Source organism: Salvelinus namaycush, chromosome 12 (assembly GCF_016432855.1).
Source record: "Salvelinus namaycush isolate Seneca chromosome 12, SaNama_1.0, whole genome shotgun sequence".
Lineage (NCBI taxonomy): Eukaryota > Metazoa > Chordata > Actinopteri > Salmoniformes > Salmonidae > Salvelinus > Salvelinus namaycush.
This window is the reverse complement of record NC_052318.1, coordinates 4,517,023-4,543,153: the sequence shown is the minus strand read 5'-3', so window position 1 is coordinate 4,543,153 and position 26,131 is coordinate 4,517,023. Positions and strand designations below refer to the sequence as shown.

At 45.0% G+C, this 26,131-nt stretch overlaps 1 protein-coding gene across 2 annotated transcripts in view; it reads left to right on the top strand.

Annotated features, from left to right (window-relative positions):
• LOC120056832 (P2X purinoceptor 1-like) overlaps positions 1-26,131 on the top strand; it is a 48,324-nt gene that overhangs the window by 20,521 nt on the left and 1,672 nt on the right. The window contains exons 3-11 of one of the 2 annotated variants that reach the window (XM_039005063.1): positions 6,338-6,409; positions 10,506-10,560; positions 15,158-15,248; positions 15,495-15,575; positions 19,303-19,444; positions 19,764-19,909; positions 20,721-20,811; positions 20,935-21,000; positions 25,225-25,320. In XM_039005063.1, coding sequence (XP_038860991.1) covers positions 6,338-6,409; positions 10,506-10,560; positions 15,158-15,248; positions 15,495-15,575; positions 19,303-19,444; positions 19,764-19,909; positions 20,721-20,811; positions 20,935-21,000; positions 25,225-25,320 — 840 coding nt within the window. Of the gene's footprint in view, positions 1-6,337; positions 6,410-10,505; positions 10,573-15,157; positions 15,249-15,494; positions 15,576-19,302; positions 19,445-19,763; positions 19,910-20,720; positions 20,812-20,934; positions 21,001-25,224; positions 25,321-26,131 lie in introns of both variants that reach the window. The other variant, XM_039005062.1, reaches the window with a different exon arrangement.

Sequence of the window (26,131 nt, the reverse complement as noted above, 5' to 3'; positions counted from 1 at the left end):
TCACAGTTGCAACATTGTCCATTCACAGATTATTCTGTCTCATACTTCCCTCTCTCTCTCTCTCTCTCTCTCTCTCTCTCTCTCTCTCTCTCTCTCTCTCTCTCTCTCTCGCTCTCTCTCTCTCTCCCTCTCTCGCTCTCTCTCTCTCTCTCTCCCTCTCTCGCTCTCTTTCTCTCTCCCTCTCTCTCTCTCTTTCTCTCTCTCTTTCTCTCTCTCTTTCTCTTTCTCTCTCTCTCTGTCTCTCTCTCTCTTTCTCTCTCTCTCTCTCTGTCTCTCTCTCTCTCTCTCCCTCTCTCTCTCCCTCTCTCTCTCTCTCTCTCTCTCTCTCTCTCTCTCTCTCTCTCTCGCAGTGCATGCTGGGTGTTTTTGGAGTTTGAGTGTTTGGTGTGGAAAGCTCTATCCTAACTAACTTTCTTGATTCTTTTCTTTACATGTTATTTTCTATGGTGGAGGGTTAATGCAGTATTTGTTTTAGCGGTATCCAAAGTTTTTTTTTCAAAGTTAGGGTGGAAGAGGACAGAGTAATTTTCCTGGGGTTTGGAAGGTGCGGTGTGCGCGATGGCTTCTCAGCCTAGCGCGGAGGAGACGCTGTCGATACAGCATGGATTCAGGTGTGTTCCTGAGAACGGAGTTAAGGTGGAGGAGGTTCTGCTCACGGTCGGTGAACAGGTAGGAGCTGAGTTTATACATTCTGCTTCTAGAATGAACAAAGCTGTGGTTGTGTTCATGAAAAGGGCTAATTTGGTTGGTAGGCTAATTGCTAGCGGAATATTTGTAAGGGATGTGTTGGTGTCAATTTCACCTCTCTCTACCCCTTCAACAAGAGTTGTAGTGGCCAATTTGCCTCCGTTTATTACGGATGATCAAATTAGGAAAGAGCTGAGTCGTTTTGGTAAGTTTGCTAGCGGTTTCCGTGTACTATCAGCAGGTTTTCAGGCAGATGCCGTTAAGCACGTTGTTTCGTTCCGGAGGCAAGTGTTTATGTTTCTGAACAACAATGAGCAACAGCTAAATGTGCACTTTAAAGTGAGACATGGGGAGGGGCTCTATGCAGGTTTTGCCAGCACAGATAGTCTACGGTGTTTTGAATGTGGGGATTTGGGGCACAAGAGTTTTGCGTGCCCACACAAAGGCCGTAGACAAGGTGAGGGTACAGGCGCCAGTGGGGGAAATCGAGGTCAAAGTGCAGGGGGTAAGGAGATGCAGACAGCAGAGGCTGGGCCTAGTCAGGCTAGAGATGGTGGTGTAGATGAGGTTGGGCCTAGTCAGGCTAGAGATGGTGGGGTAGCTGTAGCTGAGTATAGTCAGGCTAGAGATGGTGGGGTAGTGGAGGCTGGGTCTAGTCAGGCTAGAGATGGTGGGGAAGCAGAGGCCGAGTCTAGTCAGGCTAGAGATGGTGGGGTAGCTGAGGCTGGGCCTAGTTATGCTATGGAGGGTGGTGTAAAGGGTGCTGGGTCTAGGCAGGATATGGATGGTGGTATAGAAGAGGCTGAGTCTAGTCAGGCTATGGATGGTGGGGTAGCTGAGGCTGGCCCTAGTCATGCTATGGAGGGTGGTGTAGATGATGCTGGGCCTAGTCATGCTATGGAGGGTGGTGTAGATGATACTGGGTCTAGTCAGGTTATTCTAGTGGATGAGGAGAGTATAGTGGGGAAGTGTAAGAGATTAGGGGGGGAGGAGGAGGGTGTCAAGCGGAAAAGGAAAAAGGGTGTGGGCAAAGGCACAATGGAAATGTTGCCTGTTGCTGTAGGTGAGGCCCTAACCAGAGAGAAAGAGCAGGTGGTCAGGGTGGGAGATAGAGAAGAGGAGGAAAGTGAGTCTGAGGAAGAGGATGAGGAGTTATTTTTTTCAGACTCCTCTTCAATTGGCCCGGAGCTGACAGCCAGTCAACCAGAGGGGTCTAAGTACACGTTGAGAGAACTGACAAGGTTCCTGAATGAGACTAAGGGGAAAAAAGTTAATCTTGAGGCTTTTTTTCCTGATCCTAGAAAGTTTGTAAGATCAGTAAAACATGCAATGAGAAATGAGGGGCATGGTGTCCTCTCACCCAGGAAACGGTTTAGGTTGAGGAAGTGGGTCACAACAGTGCGTAAAGGTTTACCTTCAGACACTGTTTAAATGTTTAATTTCTTTCTGACACTGGGGCTTTTTGAGCTTTTCTATTGGTCTATTTCTCTGCTGGCTTTTCTCCCACTTCTTATGGAGACTCTTCGGGTAGGCTCGCTTAATATAAATGGCGCCAGAGATGCGGGAAAGAGGAGTGTGTTGGGTGAATATGTAAAACAAAAAAAAGTACAGGTCTTGTTTCTGCAAGAGACTCATAGTGATGTGGTGAATGAAGTTGATTGGGGCTCTGGTGGAAAGGGGCAAGTGTGTTGAGCCATGGGACAAATCTTAGTGCAGGGGTGGCAGTCCTTTTTGCACCGGGTATGTCTGTAAAAATTTGCTCCTCAAAGGAGGTGTGTAAGGGCAGGTTGCTTGTTGTTAAAGCAGAAATTAACAGCATGGGCTTTGTTTTTATAAATGTGTATGCGCCTAACACAGGGAGAGAAAGAGGGGTTCTATTTGGGAGTCTTAGACAGGAACTCTCACAAGTAGCGCCTGAGGAGACGCTGGTGATCGGAGGTGACTGGAACTGTACAATGGATTTTACAAAAGACAGAAATGGGGAAGAGCCTCATTCAGTGTCAGTGGGAGTGTTAGGGGACATCATTAACCAGTTCGACCTAGTGGATGTTTGGAGAACTAAACACCCAAACACAAGACAGTATACATGGGTGAAGGTCTTTGGGGCTAGGGTGAGTGCAGCCCGACTTGATCGTTTTTACATGTCCAGGAATCAGAGCAATAGGCTGCTGGGCGCTACCATTCTCCCAGTGGGGTTTTCGGATCACCACATAACCATGGCTCGGCTGTCTATTTCACCAGGGCCCCGGCAGGCATCTTATTGGAAGTTCAATGTAAAGCTCTTACAAGATGCCACTTTTTGCTCAGGTTTCCAGACTTTTTGGGAAAGGTGGGGGCAGCGAAGAGAGGAGTATGAGTCTCTGAGTCAATGGTGGGATGTGGGGAAAGTGCAAATTCGGCTTTTCTGTCAACAGTACACAGCTCTCTCATCCTCAGAGGCTAGGAGAGTATTGGGGGAACTAGAGCGGTGTATTAGTGAGATGGAGGTAGAGATGGTGGGGCAAGGCAATGTAGGCCTCCAGGCTAATTTAGCCGAATTACGTAGGGACCTGGGCAGTTTTTTCCAGGTTAAAGCAAAGGGAGCACTTGTAAGAGCTAGGTTCTCCATGCTCAAGGAGATGGATGCTCCCAGCTCCTTCTTCTTTGGTTTGGAAAGACAGAGCAGTGAAGCCAAGGGTATGCATTGTTTACGGCTCTCTGATGGGCGGGTGACCTCTGTGGTGGGGGAGATGCGGGAGCGGACTGTGGAGTTTTATACTGAATTGTATAGGGCAGAAATGTGTGATCCTATGTGTGCTCAGGTCTTGTTCGCAGGACTCCCTAAGCTCTCTCGGGCACAGAGGGATGAAATGGACATTCCTCTGTTGTCACATGAACTGGCAGAGGCCGTAACCCAGATGTCCCCCGGTCGTGCACCGGGGGTCGATGGACTTCCAGTGGAGTTTTACAAAAAATTCTGGGGAATAATTGGACAGGACTTCTTTTGCGTCTTGCGTGAGTGCATCGGGGTAGGAGAGTTGCCGATGAGCTGCCGTCGGGCGGCACTGACTCTCCTGCCCAAAAAAGGGGACTTGTGTGAACTTAAGAACTGGAGGCCTGTGGCATTACTCTGTGCGGACTACAAGATTTTTGCCAAGGTCCTCTCTAACAGACTGAAGTCCCATCTGGACTCTATAATACACAAGGACCAGACATATTGTGTACCGGGACGCTCAATCACGGACAACTTGTTCTTGATTAGGGACATGTTGGACTTGTCGAGAGGTTCTAATGTGAACTTTGGACTGGTCTCTTTAGATCAAGAGAAGGCCTTTGATAGAGTGGATCATGAGTATCTGTTTAATGTGATGTCTGTGTTTGGGTTTGGGAAGAGTTTTGTGACCTGTGTGAAGCTGTTGTATGCTGGGGCGTCATGTATGGTTAAGGTGGGAGGGGGGCTCAGTAGGCCAGTCTGGGTGAGACGGGGCATTAGACAAGGATGCCCTCTATCTGGGCAGCTATACACACTAGCCATTGAGCCTTTTTTAGGACTGCTACTCAGGAGATTGCAGGGAGTGTGCTGGACAGGCATGGAGGTGGTGACAGGAATAGCAGTCTCAGCATATGCAGATGATGTTTCTGTGATGGTCAGGGATGGGCAAGATATGCAGGAACTAGAGACCAGTCTGAAGGTGTACGAGGGAGCTTCATCAGCTAAGGTAAACTGGGGAAAGAGCAAAGCTCTGTTATGTGGGGCATGGGGGGATAGGGCTCCTCCTCTGCTTCCAGGGGGTTTGCAGTGGGGTTGTGAAGGGCTTAAAGTGTTGGGGGTGTACCTGGGCTCGGAGAGGTGGGTCAGGAAGAACTGGGAGGGGCTGTCACAGGCAGTGGTGTCAAGACTGGCCAGGTGGAGGTGGCTCCTATCGCAAGTGTCATATAGAGGGAGGGTGCTGATAATTAACAACCTGGTGGCATCTTCCTTGTGGCATAAACTGGCTGTCCTCAACCCCCCCGCCGGTCTGCTTGCAGACCTGCAACGCAAGCTGGTGGACTTCTTTTGGTCGGGACATCACTGGCTGAAGGCAGCAGTGTTGTACATGACCGTCCACGAAGGAGGACAGGGCCTGGTGGAACTGGAGAGCAGGATGGCTGCTTTCCGGCTAAAGGCGGTGCAGAGACTGCTGTACCATACTGATGTTGGCTGGAGGGAACCAGCATGCGCACTGCTGAGAAGAGCTGGTGGATTAGGGTTGGACCGGCAGCTGTTCCTCATGAAGCTGGAGAGGATGAGTACAGCAGGTCTCTCAGAGTTTTACTCTGCGGTGCTGAGGACCTGGCAGCTATTAAGACCCACACGAGAAGGGGGTGTGGAGCCTGGGCAGTGGGTGTGGGAGGAGCCTATTTTCCACAACCCAGCCATCCCTTTGAGATCGGTTCAGTCTGCCACCCTGCAGAGGCAACTGATGGCAGGGGGTGTACAAAGGCTAGGTGACCTGAGAATGCTGGAAGAGGAGGGGTGGAAAACCCCGGAGGTCTTGGCTCAACAAACAGGAATAACGTCTCTTAGGCTGCTGGAGAGATTCCTGGAGGAGGTCCAGGAGGCACTGTCTGAGCAGGTAAGGGGGGTGTTTGATAGGCCGAAGGGAGAGGGGCCACCAATGTTTCCGCCACTGCAGGTGACGGCAGAGACTGGAGACTGGCAAGGGGGTCTGGAGGACTTGTTAGATTTTAACACTCCGAGCCTGGGGGAGTTTGAGGGGGTGGGAGGTAAAGCCCTCTACAACCTCTGCGTTAAGGTTAGGAACATTCGGAGCCTAACAGGAGTGAAGGCACATCAGTGGCAGGGGGTATGTGGGGTGGAGAGTATGGTGGGTTTTAGATGGAGGGCGCTCTATAAACCCCCAGTACCAAAGAGGTCAGGGGACCTCCAGTGGAGGGTTCTTCATGGAGCCCTGGCCACTAACAGCTGGTTGGCGCGGGTTGATCCGGGAATTGGGCAGGGGTGTCCTTTCTGTCAAATGAAAGAAACTGTGATTCATGTGTTTTCTGTGTGCACCAGGTTAATGCCATTAATGTCTCTGTTGGAATGTCTGTGTGAGAGGTTGGGGGTGGTTTTTGCTGTTGGGATGTTTATAATGGGATACAGGTATTCGAGTAAGGAGAAAGAAAAATGTGTTTTGTTGAATTTTCTGTTTGCTCAGGCGAAGTTAGCTATTTGGCTAACAAGGAGAAACAGGGTCAAAGGTGGGGGGATAACAGACCCTTTACTACTGTTTAATGGGATGGTCTCTGCGCGCCTTAGGGTTGAGTTTGAGTTCTATAAAATGATAAAATGTGTGGAGATGTTTGAGGAGATATGGTGTGTTGGGGGGGCTGTATGTACAGCTGGGGAAGATGTTTTGGATATACGGTTGTAGGAGAGGGTATGTTTTTTGTGTATGGTGATTTGTATCATGTGGTAGATGGTAAGGTGAGTATGGTACATGTATGCAGTACAGGCTATATTTTGTTTTTTTTTATTTTAGGGGGGGGAGGGTGGCGAGTTTGAAATGAAATGAGAATGTTTCAGTAAAGAAAGACAAAAAGTCAAAGTCTCTCTCTCTCTCTCTCTCTCTCTCTCTCTCACTCTCTCACTCTCTCACTCTCTCACTCTCACTCTCACACACCTCAGGGAGACTCTTCTTTTGTGGTGATGACCAACTACATTATGACCAAAGGTCAGAAAATTGAAAAATGTTCTGAGGTAAGTCAACTACTATCAAAAGTCTTTCTTCATTCTTTGCTTTTCCTAAATTTGCCCAGAGATCATGATTCAGGAGTGTACAAAAAATTAGGAACACTTGCTCTTTCCGTGACATAGACTGACCAGGCGAATCCAGGTGAAAGCTATGGTCCCTTATTGATGTCACCTGTTCGAGTGTGTCATGAACTGCAATGCTGCTGGGTTTTTCACGCTCAACAGTTTCCCGTGTGTATCAAGAATGGTCAATCACCCAAAGGACATCCAGCCAGCTTGACACAACTCTGGGACGACATGGAGTCAACATGGACCAGCATCCCTGTGGAACGCTTTCAATGCCTTGTAGTTTATGCCCGACGAATTGAGTCTGTTCTGAAGGCAAAAGCGTCTGTAATTCAATATTAGGAAGGTGTTCCTAATGTTTTGTACACTTAGTCTGTGTGTGTATATAACTATATCAGTGGAGGCTGCTGAGGTGAGAGCGTCTTATAATAATGTCCGGAACGGAGAAAATGGAATGGCATCAAATACCTGGAAACCATGTGTTTGATGTATTTAATACCATTCCACTGATTTCGCTCCTGTCATTACAACAAGCCCGTTCCTCCCAATTAAGGTGCCACAACCTCCTGTGAGAGGAATGGGAGAAACTATACATGTACAGTGCATTTGGAAAGTATTGACTTTTTCCACATTTTGTAACGTTACAGCTTTATTCTAGAATTGAATAAATATTTTTTCCCCCTCATCAATCTAAACAAGATACCCCATAATGACGAAGCAAAAAATAAAAATTGAAATTTTTGCAAATGTATAAAAAAAAAAACGTAAGTATTCACATTTACATAAGTATTCAGACCCTTTACTCAGTACTTTGTTGAAGCACCTTTGGCAGCGATTACAACCTCGAGTCTTCTTGGGTATGACGCTACAAGCTTGGCACACCTGTATTTGGGGAGTTTCTCCCATTCTTCTCTGCAGATCCTCTCAAGCTCTGTCAGGTTGGATGGGGAGCGTCGCTGCACAGCTATTTTCAAGTCTCTCCAGAGATGTTCGATCGGGTTCAAGTCCGGGCTCTGGCTGGGCCACTCAAGGACATTACGAGACTTGTTCCGAAGCCACTCTTGGCCGTGTGCTTAGAGTCGTTGTCTTGTTGGAAGCTGACCCTTCACCCCAGTCTGAGGTCCTTAGTGCTCTGGAGCAGGTTTATATCAAGGATCTCTCTGTACTTTGCTCCGTTCATCTTTCCCTCAATCCTGACTAGTCTCCCAGTCCCTGCTGCTGAAAAACATCCCCATATAATGATGCTGCCACCGTGATGCACAAGATGGCGTCAACAGACATGGCAGCTCTCCTTCTAGATCCTAAGCAATTTTGCAGTATTTAGTTTTTTTGTGTGTTATTTCTTACATTATCAGCCCAGAATGTTTTTTGTGATATTGCATACAGCCGGAAATAACTTTTGGTTATCAGAGCGGCGGTAACTCACCAGCATTACGGCCAGGAATACAACTTTCCTGAATTGGATCCTTTGTTCGTACCCCCCCAGGGCAATTTAACTTATCCCAGAGGCTGCTCCAAGTCGCCGACGGCGGAGACGAGGTATTCGGAGTGGACTTCTAGTCCAGCTCAGGAGGCGGGCACACCCTCCACCGCTTCTGAGTATATTACTCACTAATGTTTTGTCTCTGGACATTAAAGTAGACGAGCTCAGGGCGAGGATCTCTTTCCAGAGAGACATCAGTGACTGTAACATACTCTGTTTCACTGAATCATGGTTCTCTCGGGATATACTGTCCCCGTCCATACAGCCAGCTGGGTTCTCAGTTCATCACGCAGACAGGAATAAAGATGTAAACAAAGCTAATTTGAGGAAAACGCTACCGAAATTCTATCAACACATTGACTGTGCTACTTGCTTAGGAAAAACACTGGATCACTGCTACTCGCCTTTTCAAGATGCCTACAAGGCCCTCCCCCGCCCTCCCTTTGGCAAATTAGATCACGACTCAATTTTTCTCCTTCCTTCCTATAGGCAGAAACTCAAAAAAGAAGTACCTGTGCTAAGATCTATTCAACACTGGTCTGACCAATCGGAATCCATGCTTCAGGATTGTTTTGATCATGCGGGATATGTTGAGAATAACATTGCCGCTTACACGGACACAGTGACTGAGTTCAGGAAGTGTATAGGGGATGTTGTTCCCACGTTGACTATTAAAACCTACCCAAACCAGAAACCGTGGATAGATGGCGGCATTCGCGCAAAAATGAAAGCGCGATCCATTGCATTTAACCATGCGAAGATGACTGGGAATATGGTTGAATACAAAGAGTGTAGTTATTACCTCCATAAGGCAATCAAACAGACAAAACGTCAGTACAGAGACAAAGTGGAGGCACAATTCAACGGCTCAGACACAAGACTTATGTGGCAGGGTCTACAGACAATCATGATTTACAAAGGGAAAACCAGTCACGTCGCGGACACCAACTTCTTGCTCCCAGACAAGCTAAACACCATCTTCGCCCGCTTTGAGGATAACACAGTGCCACCAATGCGGCCCACTCCCAAGGACTGTGGCTGTGGGCTCTCGTTCTCCGTGGCCGACGTGAGTAAGACATTTAAGCGTGTTAACTCTCGCTGACGGCATCCATAGCCGCGTCCTCAAAGCATACACAGACCAGCTGGATGCAGTGTTTACGGACATATTCAATCTCTCCCTATCCCAGTCTGCTGTCCCCACTTGCTTCAAGACGTCCACCATTGTTCCTGTACCCAAGAAAGCAAAAGTAACTGAACTAAATAACTATCACCCCGTAGCACTCACTTCTGTCATCATGAAGTGCTTTGAGAGGCTAGTTAAGGATTATATCACCTCTACCTTACCTGACACCCTAGACACACTTCAATTTGCTTACCGCCCCAATAGATGCACGGATGATGCAATCGCCATCGCACTGCACACTGCTCTATCCCATCTGAACAAGAGGAATACCTATGTAAGAATGCTGTTCATTGATTACAGCTCAGCATTTAACACTATAGTACCCTCCAAGCTCATCATTAAGCTTGGGGCCCTGGGTCTAAACACCGTCCTGTGCAACTGGGTCCTGGACTTCCTGAAGGGCGTCCCCACGTAGTGAAGGTAGGAAACAACACCGGAATGGCGGAATGGTGCCAGGAAATTAACCTCTCCCTCAACGTCAACAAAACTAAGGAGCTGATTTTGGACATCAGGAAACAGCAGAGGGAGCACGCCCCTATATCGATGGGACTGCAAGGGAGAAGGTGGAAAGCTTCAAGTTCCTCGGCGTACACATCACTGACAATCTGAAATGGTCCACCGACGCAGACAGTGGTGAAGAAGGCGCAACAGTGCCTCTTCAACCTCAGGAGGCTGAAGAAATTTGGCTTGACCCCTAAGACCCTCAGAAATGTTTACAGATACACAATTGAGAGCATCCTGTTGGGCTGTATCACCGCCTGGTACGGCAACTATACCGCCCACAACCGCAGGGCTCTCCAGAGGGTGGTACGGTCTCATATATATATATACTATATTCTATTCTTAGTTAATGCCACTCCGACATTGCTCGTCTTAAAATGTATATATTTCTTAATTCCATTATTTCACTTTTAGATTTGTGTAATGTTGTGAATTGTTAGATATTACTGCACTGTTGGAGCTAGAAACACAAGCATTTTGCTATACCCGTTACACATCTGCTAAATATGTGTATGTGATCAATAAAATTTGATTTGATTTGGCATTCAAATCATGCCTTTCCAAATCATGTCCAATTGATTGAATTTACCACAGGTGGACCCATCAAGTTGTAGAAACATCTCAAGGATGATCAATGGAAACAGGATGCACCTGAGCTCAATTTCGAGTCTCATAGCAAAGGGTCTGAATACTTATGTAAATAAGTTTAAAAAAATGTTTAATACATTTGCACACAAAAAAAAGGTATTGTGTGTAGATATTTAATACATTTTAGAATAAGGCTGTAATGTAACAAAATGTGGAAAAAGGGAAGGGGTCTGAATACTTTCCGAATACACTGTACACTCACTCCAACTCCTGTGTTTCAGCTCTCAAACTCGAGTCGATGCAGCTCCGACGCAGACTGTGAAGGAAAATCAGAACGTACGGGAGATGGTAAAGTCCGGACGGCATGGCAGTGTGACAGTGTGGCACAGTCCCCTTTACTAACTCAGTGTTTCTCAACCTCTGGTCCGTGGACCAGCGCCAGTCTATGGCAAATCGCCGGCCAGTCCTCTGAGATAGTTAACGGACACTAATGTCGTCAGTTCTACAGTGCTAGTTTGAATGTAAGTTGCCCCCAAAGGAGGAAAAAACATTGCTTGTTGGCCCCTGGTATGAAAAAGGTTGAGAAACACTGCGACTAACTAACCCTCCTCACTACCCTCCGCATTGACAAATCCAGCCATCCATTACTACCACTACCCCCTCCCTACCTGACTACTCACACTAGCCATCGTCTCTGTGACTACGCTATGAGGGATAAACAATGAGGGGCTGGGAGTTCTGTGGAAATAATGAGCCCTTCGTTGTCTATCCCTTACTTTCTTAAATTATTACTATATAGAGGATTCTCATTATACATATTTCTTGCCACCAGTGTCTCTGTACTGATAACTGTGATGAAAGGTTATTCATCAGAAATGAAAACGGCACATGATTTCACTTGTCAGAGGGCAACCTTCAGGTGTTTTAAGTGTTCAGTTGTCTCATCATTGTTTTAGGATTAAGTTTGTTTATCGTTGGTAAACTTTCTCAGCGGTTCTTTGGTCAGTTTCAGTTCACAATCCTGTGACAAAAGAGGATGGGAGGAAGAGACAGTTGATTCCATTAGTTTTTTGTTGTTGCAGGAGAGTAATGGTGGACTGTAGGAAAGTCAGAGCAGTGTACTGGGTGTATTCTGTACTTTGGGGCTTCTATGAGCTAAATCTACAATACATTAGTCACACAAAACAAAGCCACCAAGATAAACATTTTGACTAGTCAGGAATTTCCCTGCCCGAAGTCATACATTCAAGAAGAAAAAGTATGCTTGATTTAGATCAACAACTTTCCATGTTCTTAGCAGCCAGGATCCAGGATGGTTGAGTGACTTGGATTATCATTCTATTAAAGCATGCAAACATACACAGTCAGAGACACAAGCACACAGTCAGAGACGGGTAGACAGGCAGAGACGGGCAGACAGTCAGAGACAGGCAGACAGTCAGAGACGGGCAAACAGTCAGAGACGGGCAGACAGTCAGAGACGGGCAGACAGTCAGAGACGGGCAGACAGTCAGAGACGGGCAGACAGTCAGAGACGGGCAGACAGTCGGAGACAGGCACACAGTCGGAGACAGGCACACAGTCGGAGACAGGCACACAGTCGGAGACAGGCAGACAGTCGGAGACAGGCAGACAGTCGGAGACAGGCAGACAGTCGGAGACAGGCAGACAGTCGGAGACAGGCAAACAGTCAGAGACAGGCAAACAGTCAGAGACAGTCAGAGACAGGCAGATAAATAGTAGAGTAGTAGCAGCGGATCCAATAATAATTCTAAGCCTATATAACATTGAAAGGGTTGGTTGTGTATTTTGTAACAGTCCTCATGTGACCCTGGGTTACACCCAAGCCTCTTTAACCTATCAGAACCACATCAGCCCTTTCACTTTCAATCAGAAAGCTGTTGGCAGATGATTTAGATCTGTTGACGCCACCACTGCCATGTTGACTTGGGGGCATCTATATATCCTTGTGTCCTTGAGAAGGATGTGCTGGTTAATGGTTAGACTGTGGTTGAGACTAGAGGCAAGCAAACAGAACAGAAGCTGTTGTTAAAGCCTTCAGGGTGAACCGGTCTTATGATCATGTCCTGTGGGGTGGCTCACTTTACCGTGTCTGTAAATCTTTTTCATACTTCTCTGCCAATCCAGCTAGGGCCAGAGAGACAGGACCAGAGAGACAGGACCAGAGAGACAGGACCAGAGAGACAGGACAGACAAGATAGGGGGAGACAGGATAGGGAGAGACAGGACAGGGAGAGACGAGATAGGGAGAGACGGGACAGGGAGAGACGGGACAGGGAGAGACAGGACAGGGAGAGACGGGACAGGGAGAGACGGGACAGGGAGAGACGGGACAGGGAGAGACGGGACAGGGAGAGACAGGGCCAGGGAGACTGGGACCCGGGAGATGGGACCAGGGAGGCAGGACAGACAAGATAGGGAGAGACAGGATAGGGAGAGACAGGATAGGGAGAGACAGGATAGGGAGAGACAGGATAGGGAGAGACAGGATAGGGAGAGACAGGATAGGGAGAGAAAGGACAGGGAGAGACAGGATAGGGAGAGACAGGATAGGGAGAGACAGGATAGGGAGACACAGGATAGGGAGAGAAAGGACAGGGAGAGACAGGATAGGGAGAGACAGGATAGGGAGACACAGGATAGGGAGAGAAAGGACAGGGAGAGACGGGATAGGGAGAGACGGGATAGGGAGAGACAGGATAGGGAGAGACAGGGCCAGGGAGACTGGGCCAGGGAGACTGGGACCCGGGAGATGGGACCAGGGAGGCAGGACAGACAAGATAGGGAGAGACAGGATAGGGAGAGACAGGATAGGGAGAGACAGGATAGGGAGACACAGGATAGGGAGAGAAAGGACAGGGAGAGACAGGATAGGGAGAGACAGGACAGGGAGAGACGGGATAGGGAGAGACAGGATAGGGAGATACGGGATAGGGAGAGACAGGACAGGGAGAGACGGGATAGGGAGAGACGGGATAGGGAGAGACGGGATAGGGAGAGACGGGATAGGGAGAGACGGGATAGGGAGAGACGGGACAGGGAGAGACGGGATAGGGAGAGACAGGACAGGGAGAGACGGGATAGGGAGAGAAGGGACAGGGAGAGACGGGATAGGGAGAGACAGGATAGGGAGAGACAGGATAGGGAGAGAAGGGACAGGGAGAGACAGGACAGGGAGAGACAGGGCCCAGGAGACTGGGCCAGGGAGACGGGAGGCAGGACCAGGGAGGCAGGACCAGGGAGACAGGACCAGGGAGACAGGACCAGGGAGGCAGGACCAGGGAGGCAGGACCAGGGAGACAGGACCACACACAGATAATAGCCATGCTTATCATGCAGAAAGAAATGATCCTTACAGTATAAAATCAGTGAGAGATGAAAGAGACGCATTTCCTTTGGTGTTCTGTAACGAGACACATTTCCTTTGGTGTTCTGTAACGAGACACATTTCCTTTGGCGTTCTGTAACGAGACACATTTCCTTTGGCGTTCTGTAACGAGACACATTTCCTTTGGTGTTCTGTAACGAGACACATTTCCTTTGGCGTTCTGTAACGAGACACATTTCCTTTGGCGTTCTGTAACGAGACACATTTACTTTGGTGTTCTGTAACGAGACCCATTTCCTTTGGCGTTCTGTAACGAGACCCATTTCCTTTGGTGTTCTGTAACGAGACACATTTCCTTTGGTGTTCTGTAACGAGACACATTTTCTTTGGCGTTCTGTAACGAGACACATTTCCTTTGGTGTTCTGTAACGAGACACATTTCCTTTGGCGTTCTGTAACGAGAGACACATTTCCTTTGGCGTTCTGTAACGAGACACATTTCCTTTGGCGTTCTGTAACGAGACACATTTCCTTTGGCGTTCTGTAACGAGACCCATTTCCTTTGGCGTTCTGTAACGAGACACATTTCCTTTGGCGTTCTGTAACGAGACCCATTTCCTTTGGCGTTCTGTAACGAGACACATTTCCTTTGGCGTTCTGTAACGAGACACATTTCCTTTGGCGTTCTGTAACGAGACACATTTCCTTTGGTGTTCTGTAACGAGACACATTTCCTTTGGCGTTCTGTAACGAGACACATTTCCTTTGGCGTTCTGTAACGAGACACATTTCCTTTGGTGTTCTGTAACGAGACACATTTCCTTTGGCGTTCTGTAACGAGACACATTTCCTTTGGCGTTCTGTAACGAGACACATTTCCTTTGGTGTTCTGTAACGAGACACATTTCCTTTGGTGTTCTGTAACGAGACACATTTCCTTTGGCGTTCTGTAACGAGACCCATTTCCTTTGGCGTTCTGTAACGAGACACATTTCCTTTGGCGTTCTGTAAAGAGACACATTTCCTTTGGTGTTCTGTAACGAGACACATTTCCTTTGGCGTTCTGTAAAGAGACACATTTCCTTTGGTGTTCTGTAACGAGACACATTTTAGTCGAGATTTTAAGAAGTTGAGTGGATGATTGAAACAGCAATTCTATTTAAAGCGGAAGTCATTTCCTCGAGTTAAAAGACAACCTCATCTGTGGTAGGGTTGTCACGACAATCGTATCACGATACTACGATACCTGATTTCCGCCTGGCAACAAGGTAAACGCAAAGCAGACTAAACTCTTTGATTCGTTAAAAACCCTGCTGTATGGAACATAGTGTGATATAACTTGTTAAAAGAAACATGTGATTCTGGGAGACAACATCAGGCTGTTTGTTTTCCTCAGGAAATTCAGTCAGCTTCATGTTTTGTTTCCCTGCCACGATACCTCTTGAGTATCGCGATACCGATATGGTGACAACCCTAATCTGTGGGCTCATAGTTGCTACTCCATGTTGAAAAGCTATATCCCTGGTGTCTTTTCTCCGTGTCTCTGTCCCACTGCCCCCCCCCCCCCCCCACCCCCACCCCAAGGTCATATAACGGGGAAGTGTTTGGTGAACACAACCAAGATGTGTGAGGTGCTAGCCTGGTGTCCTGTGGAAGATGACAGCTATATCCCAGAGTATGTAAGATCACTGAAAATGATGTTAACACTTTACAGGTATAATGTTTTATTACTCATCAGAAGTGTTATGTACTGAATGGTACTGAACAACTTTTGACTCTACCGAGTGATTTGTAGACTGATGAAATGAAAACGGTCTCTACCAGTTTCTTGTTATGACCTTTCTGTGTGTGTCTGTGTGTGTATGATGTGTTTATGCTTTGTTAGTCTTTGTTTTCATATGTTCTACTGTTTTCTGTGCAGTCCTGCGCTGTTGATGTCGGCAGAGAACTTCACACTGTTCATCAAAAACACAATCAACTTTCCAGAATATGGTGTTACGAGGTAAGACCCCTGTTTGATACACAACGTGCATCCTTTCATCAACGCCTATTGAAAATGAGGAGAGTAACCATGGATCCAGTCTATAATACTCATAAAAACATCAAATAAAGTTGCTTCTTCTTCCTAATATCGTTAGTATTTGCACATGCGATAACCTGTGCTGGACGCAGGTGGTGTCTGTCTCTCTGAACCTACACGATCCTGCCAAACATTATACAGCATAACCACCATACCGTTACCACACCATTGCCAATTAGCAAAGCAACAACATGAGGACATCTCTCCCCTCCGGCTTCCCTGATAGTGAGCTGAGGTCAGTGGCAGGTCATCCAGTAACTCCCTGATAGTGAGCTGAGGTCAGGTCAGTGGCAGGTCATCCAGTAACTCCCTGATAGTGAGCTGAGGTCAGTGGCAGGTCATCCAGTAACTCCCTGATAGTGAGCTGAGGTCAGTGGCAGGTCATCCAGTAACTCCCTGATAGTGAGCTGAGGTCAGTGGCAGGTCATCCAGTAACTCCCTGGTAGTGAGCTGAGGTCAGTGGCAGGTCATCCAGTAACTCCCTGATAGTGAGCTGAGGTCAGGTCAGGTCATCCAGTAACTCCCTGATAGTGAGCTGAGGTCAGGTCAGGTAAGGCAGGGCATCCAGTAACTCTCCTAGGATCATGAGAGGCAACATAAGTCATCGTGAGAAGGGCCAGATTCTATAGGTTAAAATGAGAAGAGTCAGATCCTATAGGTTAAAATGAGAAGAGTCAGATCCTATAGGTTAAAATGAGAAGAGTCAGATCCTATAGGTTAAAATGAGAAGAGTCAGATCCTATAGGTTAAAATGAGAAGAGTCAGATCCTATAGGTTAAAATGAGAAGAGTCAGATCCTATAGGTTAAAATGAGAAGAGTCAGATCCTATAGGTTAAAATGAGAAGAGTCAGATCCTATAGGTTAAAATGAGAAGAGTCAGATCCTATAGGTTAAAATGAGAAGAGTCAGATCCTATAGGTAAACATGAGAAGAGACAGATTCTATAGGATAAAATCATGTAGAGATATACACTACCCAATGGGGGAAAAATTGTTGAATCAATGTTGTTTCCACATCATTTCAACAAAAAGATTCAATTTGATCAAAACAGGAACAAAGGGCAGTACCAGATTACTTTGAATCACCGTGGAAACTGATTGGATTTGCAAAAGGCATCAACGTAAGAGAATTGTCTGATTTTCACCCAACTTTTAACCTAAATCCAATGGTGATATTTTTTGTTCACTTTAGTTGACAACTCAACCAAATGTAAATCAAAAAATAGACGTTGAACTGCCGTCTGTGTCCAGTGGCATGACAGTAACGGCTTGGTGAATACACATTTAACACAACCACAGATTCATAATTCATTATGTATATATACACTAGATGACTGACAGGGGGCGCTGTTTTGAAGCCATCGTGCCTCCATCTTGGCACTCCCTCACCATTGTAAATGGTGTTGTAAATTGTAAATTACAGCATTTAGGAAGAGACAGAAATGCATGTATTAATGTCTACATACATTTTTTGCCACATTTATTCTATTACAGACACCTTATTGAATACTTTGAAATTATATTATGTGAGCTAAACATAAATGATTATAATAATATAAATATAAATAAATAAAGTAAATCGTGATATAGATTATTTTTCCATTTAAGTATTGCCTCATGTCAGATGGCGTCACTCCTACCCGACACTCACCCCTCAACCGATCTGTCTTGTAGGTCGTGGAACTCATCTATATATATATATATATATATATAGACAGTATATATACAGTTGCAGTCGGAAGTTTACATACACCTTAGCCAAATACATTTAAACTCAGTTTATCACAATTCCTGACATTTATTCCTAGTAGAAATTCCCTGTCTTAGGTCAGTTAGGATCACCACTTTATTTTAAGAATGTGAAATGTCAGAATAATAGAGAGAATTATTTATTTCAGCTTTTATTTCTTTCATCACATTCCCAGTGGGTCAGAAGTTTACATACCCTCAATTAGTATTTGGTAGCATTGCCTTTAAATTGTTTAACTTGGGTCAAACGTTTTGGGTAGCCTTCCACAAGCTTCCTACAATAAGCTGGGTGAATTTTGGCCCATTCCTCCTGACAGAGCTGGTGTAACTGAGTCAGGTTTGTAGGGCTCCTTGCTCGCACACACTTTTTCAGTTCTGCCCACAAATTTTCTATAGGATTGGGGACAGGGCTTTGTGATGGCCATTCCAATTTTATATTTGAGATTCTTCATGAAGTTGGTTGAGAGAATGCCAAGAGTGTGCAAAGCTGTCATCAAGGCAAAGGGTGGCTACTTTTAAGAATCTCAAATATAAAATATATTTAGATTTGTTTAACACTTTTTTGGTTACTACATGATTCCATATGTGTTATTTCATAGTTCCGATGTCTTCACTATTATTCTACAATGTAGAAAATAGTACAAATTAAGAAAAACCCTTGAATGAGTAGGTGTGTCCAAACTTTTGACTGGTACTGTATATAAAAACATTTTCCTTCAAGTATAATGTTTTAGATTACTGATGTTACTGTCCCCACTACAAGAACCAAAAATACTTAAATATATGTAATTTTGTCCTTGAAACATTTAATTTAAATAGTGTAGAATTCCATTCATTCCTATGGAGGACTTCTTCTACCGGGTAGTACCAATATGGCCGACCGTTGGCTTCAAAGCCTCTCAATGGCCGATGCATAGCATCAGCAATCCAGGGTTTATATACATCATTGTTAATAATACTACCCCCTCTCTGCTCTTCTGTGGGGGAGCAGAACCTTGAGGCCTCAGACCATATATTAGGCTCCCGAGTGGTGCAGCGGTCTAAGGCACTGTATCTTAGTGCAAGAGGGTTCACTGCAGTCCCTGGTTCAAATCCAGGCCGTATCACATCCGTTGTGATTGGGTTCCATAGGGCGGCGCACAATTGGCCCAGTGTCATCTGGGGTAGGCCGTCATTGTAAATAAGAATTTATTCTTAACTGACTTTACAAGTTAAATAAAGGTGAAATATATATTTTTTTGTATAGAGTAGGTCGACAGGAGAATAAATAACATCCACCAGCCTGTGCTCTTAGAAAAGGGGGTTCCAAAGGGTTTTACCTGGAACCAAAAAGGGTTCTTCTAAGGGTTCTACCATGGGGACAGCCGAAGAACGCTTTAAGGTTCTAGATCAGGGATAGACAACCGTGGTCCTGGAGTGCCGCAGGCACTTCATGATTTTGATTAAACCGACCTGGAAGACCAGGTGTGTTGAATGTAGGCTAATTACTGAACTGATCAATTATATCAGTTGGTCAGGTGTGGTGAATGTAGGCTAATTACTGAAGTGATCAATTCTATCAGTTGGTCAGGTGTGATGCCTCGTTGGAACAACATCCTACAGTACCTGCACACTCCAGGAACAGGGTTCTAGATGGCACTTTTCTTTCTATGAGTGAAGCGACCAGAGACCACCTGTTTTGCCTCTTCAGCCTAGTAACCATTAAGGAGCCTCAGGCAATGGTTGCTATGTTTGTTACATGCATTACATCACACACATATTGTGTATGTAGCTATGCACTGAATATAGAGGATGTCCCAAATGTGATGTTGATTCAAATATCTATTTGCTACATAACCAGTACAGTATGATATAAACTTGCCATCTTTTTACCAATGATCTCTTCCTGTTCTCACTCCAGGTGTAACCTCGTAGAAGGTATCGACAATCAATACGTCACAAGTTGCCTGTATGACCCAAAGACGTCCCCACTGTGTCCAATTTTCAGACTGGGCGACTTGGTACAGCTGTCTGGCTTCAACTTCTCCACCATAGCCAAAGTGGTGAGCAATATGCTATTATATTTATGAGTAAAGGGGGTTTGCAAGTACCTGTCAGTCCGTGTATGGCTGTGGTTTTCTTTTGGTGTAACGAGGTATGATGGTTGTGTTATTGGTAACGAGGTATGATGGTGGTGTAATTGGTAACGAGGTATAATGATGGTGTTATTGGTAACGAGGTATGGTGGCGGTGTAATTGGTAACGAGGTATAATGATGGTGTTATTGGTAACGAGGCATACTGATGGTGTTATTGGTAATGAGGTATAATGATTATGTTATTGGTAATCATCATTGACTGGATGTATTGATTGATCTGACAGGGTGGGGCGATTGGTATCATCATTGATTGGACCTGTAACCTGGACCATGCCCAGTCAGACTGTAAACCGATCTACTCCTTCCACGGTCTCTATGGAAACCCCAACGAGACAGACAAGGCCAGAGCATCTGTGGGATACAACTTCAGGTGCTGCAGACCCTGGCACAAATGTGTACCAGAGTCAGCATGGGTTTGAAATCCAACTTACTGCCCTTCTGACTCACAATCTCTTCTACATTTCCTGTCCTATCTCGAGTTAAGATTTTAAATAAATCAAAGAAAAACACTTAGAAAGGGGTCGTGTTAGCCATGAGGGTCGTGTTAGCCATGGGGGTCGTGTTAGCCATGGGGGTCGTGTTAGCCATGGGGGTCGTGTTAGCCATGGGGGTCGTGTAAGCCATGGGGGTCGTGTTAGCCATGGGGGTCGTGTTAGCCATGGGGGTCGTGTTAGCCATGGGGGTCGTGTAAGCCATGGGGGTCGTGTAAGCCATGGGGGTCGTGTTAGCCATGGGGGTCGTGTTAGCCATGGGGGTCGTGTTAGCCATGGGGGTCGTGTAAGCCATGGGGGTCGTGTAAGCCATGGGGGTCGTGTAAGCCATGGGGGTCGTGTTAGCCATGGGGGTCGTGTTAGCCATGGGGGTCGTGTTAGCCATGGGGGTCGTGTAAGCCATGGGGGTCGTGTAAGCCATGGGGGTCGTGTTAGCCATGGGGGTCGTGTTAGCCATGGGGGTCGTGTTAGCCATGGGGGTCGTGTTAGCCATGGGGGTCGTGTTAGCCATGGGGGTCGTGTTAGCCATGGGGGTCGTGTTAGCCATGCGACTAAGGAAATTACACTATTCATTCACTATACAGCTTACTCTTCTTAGTTGCATGGCTAGGGTCATGTGAAAGGCAGATGAGATACAGATCTGAACACTAGCCTAGAGGATGAAAAGTGTATCTAAATTTTGTGCTTTAGGTATGCAAAGCATTATATGGAGGACAAGCAGGAGAAAAGAACGCTTCTGAAAGTGTTTGGGATTCGATTTGACATCATTGTTCGTTCAGTGGTAAGTTCATGAAGTTCACGGTTGCGATCCTTGTAATGTTCCAGACAGTGTTTTTGAATTCCTCCCTTACGACTGTAGATTTAAAAAGTCTAAAAGATTGTTGATGTTATTGTTATTTTCCAGGCCAGAAAATTTGATATCATTCCAACACTAACAGCTATAGGATCTGGTGTTGGCATTTTTGGAGTGGTGAGTCTTTCAATACTACACATCCCGTCTGATACTACACATCCTGTCTGATAATACACATTCTGTCTGATAATACACATCCTGTCTAATACTACACATCCTGTCTGATACTACACATCCTGTCTGATACTACACATCCTGTCTGATACTACACATACTATCTGATACTACACATCCCGTCTGATATTACACATCCCATCTGATACTACACATCCCATCTGATACTACACATCCTGTCTAATACTACACATCCCATCTGATACTACACATCCCATCTGATACTACACATCCTGTCTGATATTACACATCCTGTCTGATAATACACATCCTGTCTGATACTACACATCCTGTCTGATAATACACATCCTGTCTGATAATACACATCCTGTCTGATAATACACATCCTGTCTGATATTACACATCCTGTCTGATATTACACATCCTGTCTGATATTACACATCCTGTCTGATACTACACATCCCATCTGATACTACACATCCCATCTGATACTACACATCCAATCTGATACCACACATCCTGTCTGATACTACACATCCTGTCTAATACTACACATCCCATCTGATACTACACATCCCGTCTGATACTACACATCCTGTCTGATAATACACATCCTGTCTGATAATACACATACTATCTGATAATACGCATACTATCTGATACTACACATCCCGTCTGATAATACACATCCTGTCTGATACTACACATCCTGTCTAATACTACACATCCCATCTGATACTACACATCCAATCTGATACTACACATCCTGTCTGATACTACACATCCTGTCTAATACTACACATCCCATCTGATACTACACATCCCATCTGATACTACACATCCTGTCTAATACTACACATCCCATCTGATACTACACATCCTGTCTAATACTACACATCCTGTCTAATACTACACATCCTGTCTGATAATACACATCCTGTCTGATAATACACATCCCATCTGATACTACACATCCCGTCTGATACTACACATCCTGTCTAATACTACACATCCTGTCTAATACTACACATCCTGTCTGATAATACACATCCCATCTGATACTACACATCCCATCTGATACTACACATCCTGTCTAATACTACACATCCCATCTGATACTACACATCCCATCTGATACTACACATCCCGTCTGATACTACACATCCCGTCTGATACTACACATCCCGTCTGATACTACACATCCCGTCTGATACTACACATCCCGTCTGATACTACACATCCTATCTAATACTACACATCCTGTCTAATACTACACATCCCATCTGATACTACACATCCAATCTGATACTACACATCCTGTCTGATACTACACATCCTGTCTAATACTACACATCCCATCTGATACTACACATCCCATCTGATACTACACATCCTGTCTAATACTACACATCCCATCTGATACTACACATCCTGTCTAATACTACACATCCTGTCTGATAATACACATCCCATCTGATACTACACATCCTGTCTGATAATACACATCCCATCTGATACTACACATCCCATCTGATACTACACATCCTGTCTAATACTACACATCCTGTCTAATACTACACATCCTGTCTGATAATACACATCCCATCTGATACTACACATCCCATCTGATACTACACATCCTGTCTAATACTACACATCCCATCTGATACTACACATCCAATCTGATACTACACATCCTGTCTGATACTACACATCCTGTCTAATACTACACATCCTGTCTGATAATACACATCCCATCTGATACTACACATCCCATCTGATACTACACATCCTGTCTAATACTACACATCCTGTCTAATACTACACATCCTGTCTGATAATACACATCCCATCTGATACTACACATCCCATCTGATACTACACATCCCATCTGATACTACACATCCTGTCTAATACTACACATCCCATCTGATACTACACATCCCATCTAATACTACACATCCCATCTGATACTACACATCCCATCTAATACTACACATCCCGTCTGATACTACACATCCCGTCTGATACTACACATCCTATCTAATACTACACATCCCGTCTGATACTACACATCCCATCTGATACTACACATCCTATCTAATACTACACATCCCGTCTGATACTACACATCCCGTCTGATACTACACATCCCGTCTGATACTACACATCCCATCTGATACTACACATCCCATCTGATACTACACATCCTGTCTAATACTACACATCCCGTCTGATACTACACATCCTGTCTAATACTACACATCCTGTCTGATAATACACATCCCATCTGATACTACACATCCTGTCTGATACTACACATCCTGTCTGATACTACACATCCTGTCTAATACTACACATCCTGTCTAATACTACACATCCTGTCTGATAATACACATCCCATCTGATACTACACATCCCATCTGATACTACACATCCTGTCTAATACTACACATCCCATCTGATACTACACATCCCATCTGATACTACACATCCCATCTGATACTACACATCCCATCTGATACTACACATCCCATCTGATACTACACATCCCATCTGATACTACACATCCCGTCTGATACTACACATCCCGTCTGATACTACACATCCAATCTGATACTACACATCCAATCTGATACTACACATCCCATCTAATACTACACATCCCGTCTGATACTACACATCCCGTCTGATACTACACATCCCGTCTGATACTACACATCCCATCTGATACTACACATCCAATCTGATACTACACATCCTGTCTGATACTACACATCCTATCTAATACTACACACCCTGTCTGATAATACACATCCCATCTGATAATACACATCCCACCTGATACTACACATCCCACCTGATACTACACATCCCGTCTGATACTACACATCCCGTCTGATACTACACATCCCGTCTGATACTACACATCCCGTCTGATACTACACATCCCGTCTGATACTACACATCCCGTCTGATACTACACATCCCGTCTGATACTACACATCCCGTCTGATACTACACATCCCATCTGATACTACACATCCCATCTGATACTACACATCCCGTCTGATACTACACATCCCACCTGATACTACACATCCCATCTGATACTACACATCCCGTCTGATACTACACATCCCACCTGATACTACACATCCCGTCTGATACTACACATCCCGTCTGATACTACACATCCCGTCTGATACTACACATCCCGTCTGATACTACACATCCCACCTGATACTACACATCCCATCTGATACTACACATCCCGTCTGATACTACACATCCCACCTGATACTACACATCCCGTCTGATACTACACATCCCACCTGATACTACACATCCCACCTGATACTACACATCCCACCTGATACTACACATCCCGTCTAATACTACACATCCCATCTGATACTACACATCCCGTCTAATACTACACATCCCATCTGATACTACACATCCTGTCTGATACTACACATCCCATATGATACTACACATCCTATCTAATACTACACATCCCGTCTGATAATACACATCCCATCTGATACTACACATCCTATCTAATACTACACATCCCGTCTGATAATACACATCCCATCTGATACTACACATCCTATCTAATACTACACATCCCGTCTAATACTACACATCCCATCTGATACTACACATCCTATCTAATACTACACATCCCGTCTGATAATACACATCCCATCTGATACTACACATACTGTCTGATAATACACATTATATATGATACTACACATCCCACCTGATACTACACATCCCATCTAATATTACACATCCTATCTGATAATATATATCCTATCTGATACTGCAAAACATACAGAATCTCCAGTAGCCTACTGTATATCTCTTAAACAGCTTGTATAGAAATAGACAAAACATACAGAATCTCCAGTAGCCTACTGTATATCTCTTAAACAGCTTGTATAGAAATAGACAAAACATACAGAATCTCCAGTAGCCTACTGTATATCTCTTAAACAGCTTGTATAGAAATAGACTAAACATACATAATCTCCAGTAGCCTATTGTATATCTCTTAAACAGCTTGTATAGAAATAGACTAAACAAATATGTTTATCTATTAAACAATGTGATGGAGGTAGTTGTGATCACAGAATTACATTCATATCATATTTCTACGGCTCTAATTCTGCTCTAATTGTGCTGTTTCCAAAGGCGACTGTAGTATGTGATCTGATTCTCCTGTATCTACTACCCAAGAGGGAATTCTACAACAACATGAAATTCAAGGTCACTGAAACGATGGAGAAGGTGAGTTTACATCTAACTGTTGCGTAACATCCAGTTTAAACACCAGGTGGCAGCAAAGAGGCATTTTTTAAATAAAGTAGTTGTGAAGATAACTGGCAAGACAGATCCTCAACAGTACACACGATTATTTACCCAACAGTTCATGTGTTGTCTCTCTAAGAAATACGTAATAATAATAATTTGCTCCTCCTTTGGGGAAGGCTACTGTGTCCCACTTTATTTTTAATACGCATCAGTTTTTATACGCATCACTGCATCCTGTATTAAAAGGTTGGCTGGTCCTCATTTAAGCCACGTAGATTTGTATTTATTTTATATATAACCTTTATTTAACTAGGCAAGTCAGTTAAGAACAAATTCTTATTTTACAATGAATACCAAAAGGCCTCCTGTGTGGATGGGGGCTGGGATTAAAAATAAAATGTTTTATAAAATATAAATATAGGACAAAAACACATCACAACAAGAGAGACAACACAACACCTCATAAAGAGAGAACTAAGACCACAACATAGCAAGGCAGCAACACATGACAACACAGCATGGTAGCAACACAACATGACAACATCATGGTAGCAGCACAAAACATGGTTCAAACATTACTAGTGATGGCTGTTTAACATGAAGCTAGGGTTAGGATGGTGGTGAGGCTAGGGTTGAATCAGGATGTGGACATGAAGCTAGGGTTAGGATGGTGGTGAGGCTAGGGTTGAATCAGGATGTGGACATGAAGCTAGGGTTAGGATGGTAGTTGAGGCTAGGGTTGAATCAGGATGTGGACATGAAGCTAGGGTTAGGATGGTAGTTGAGG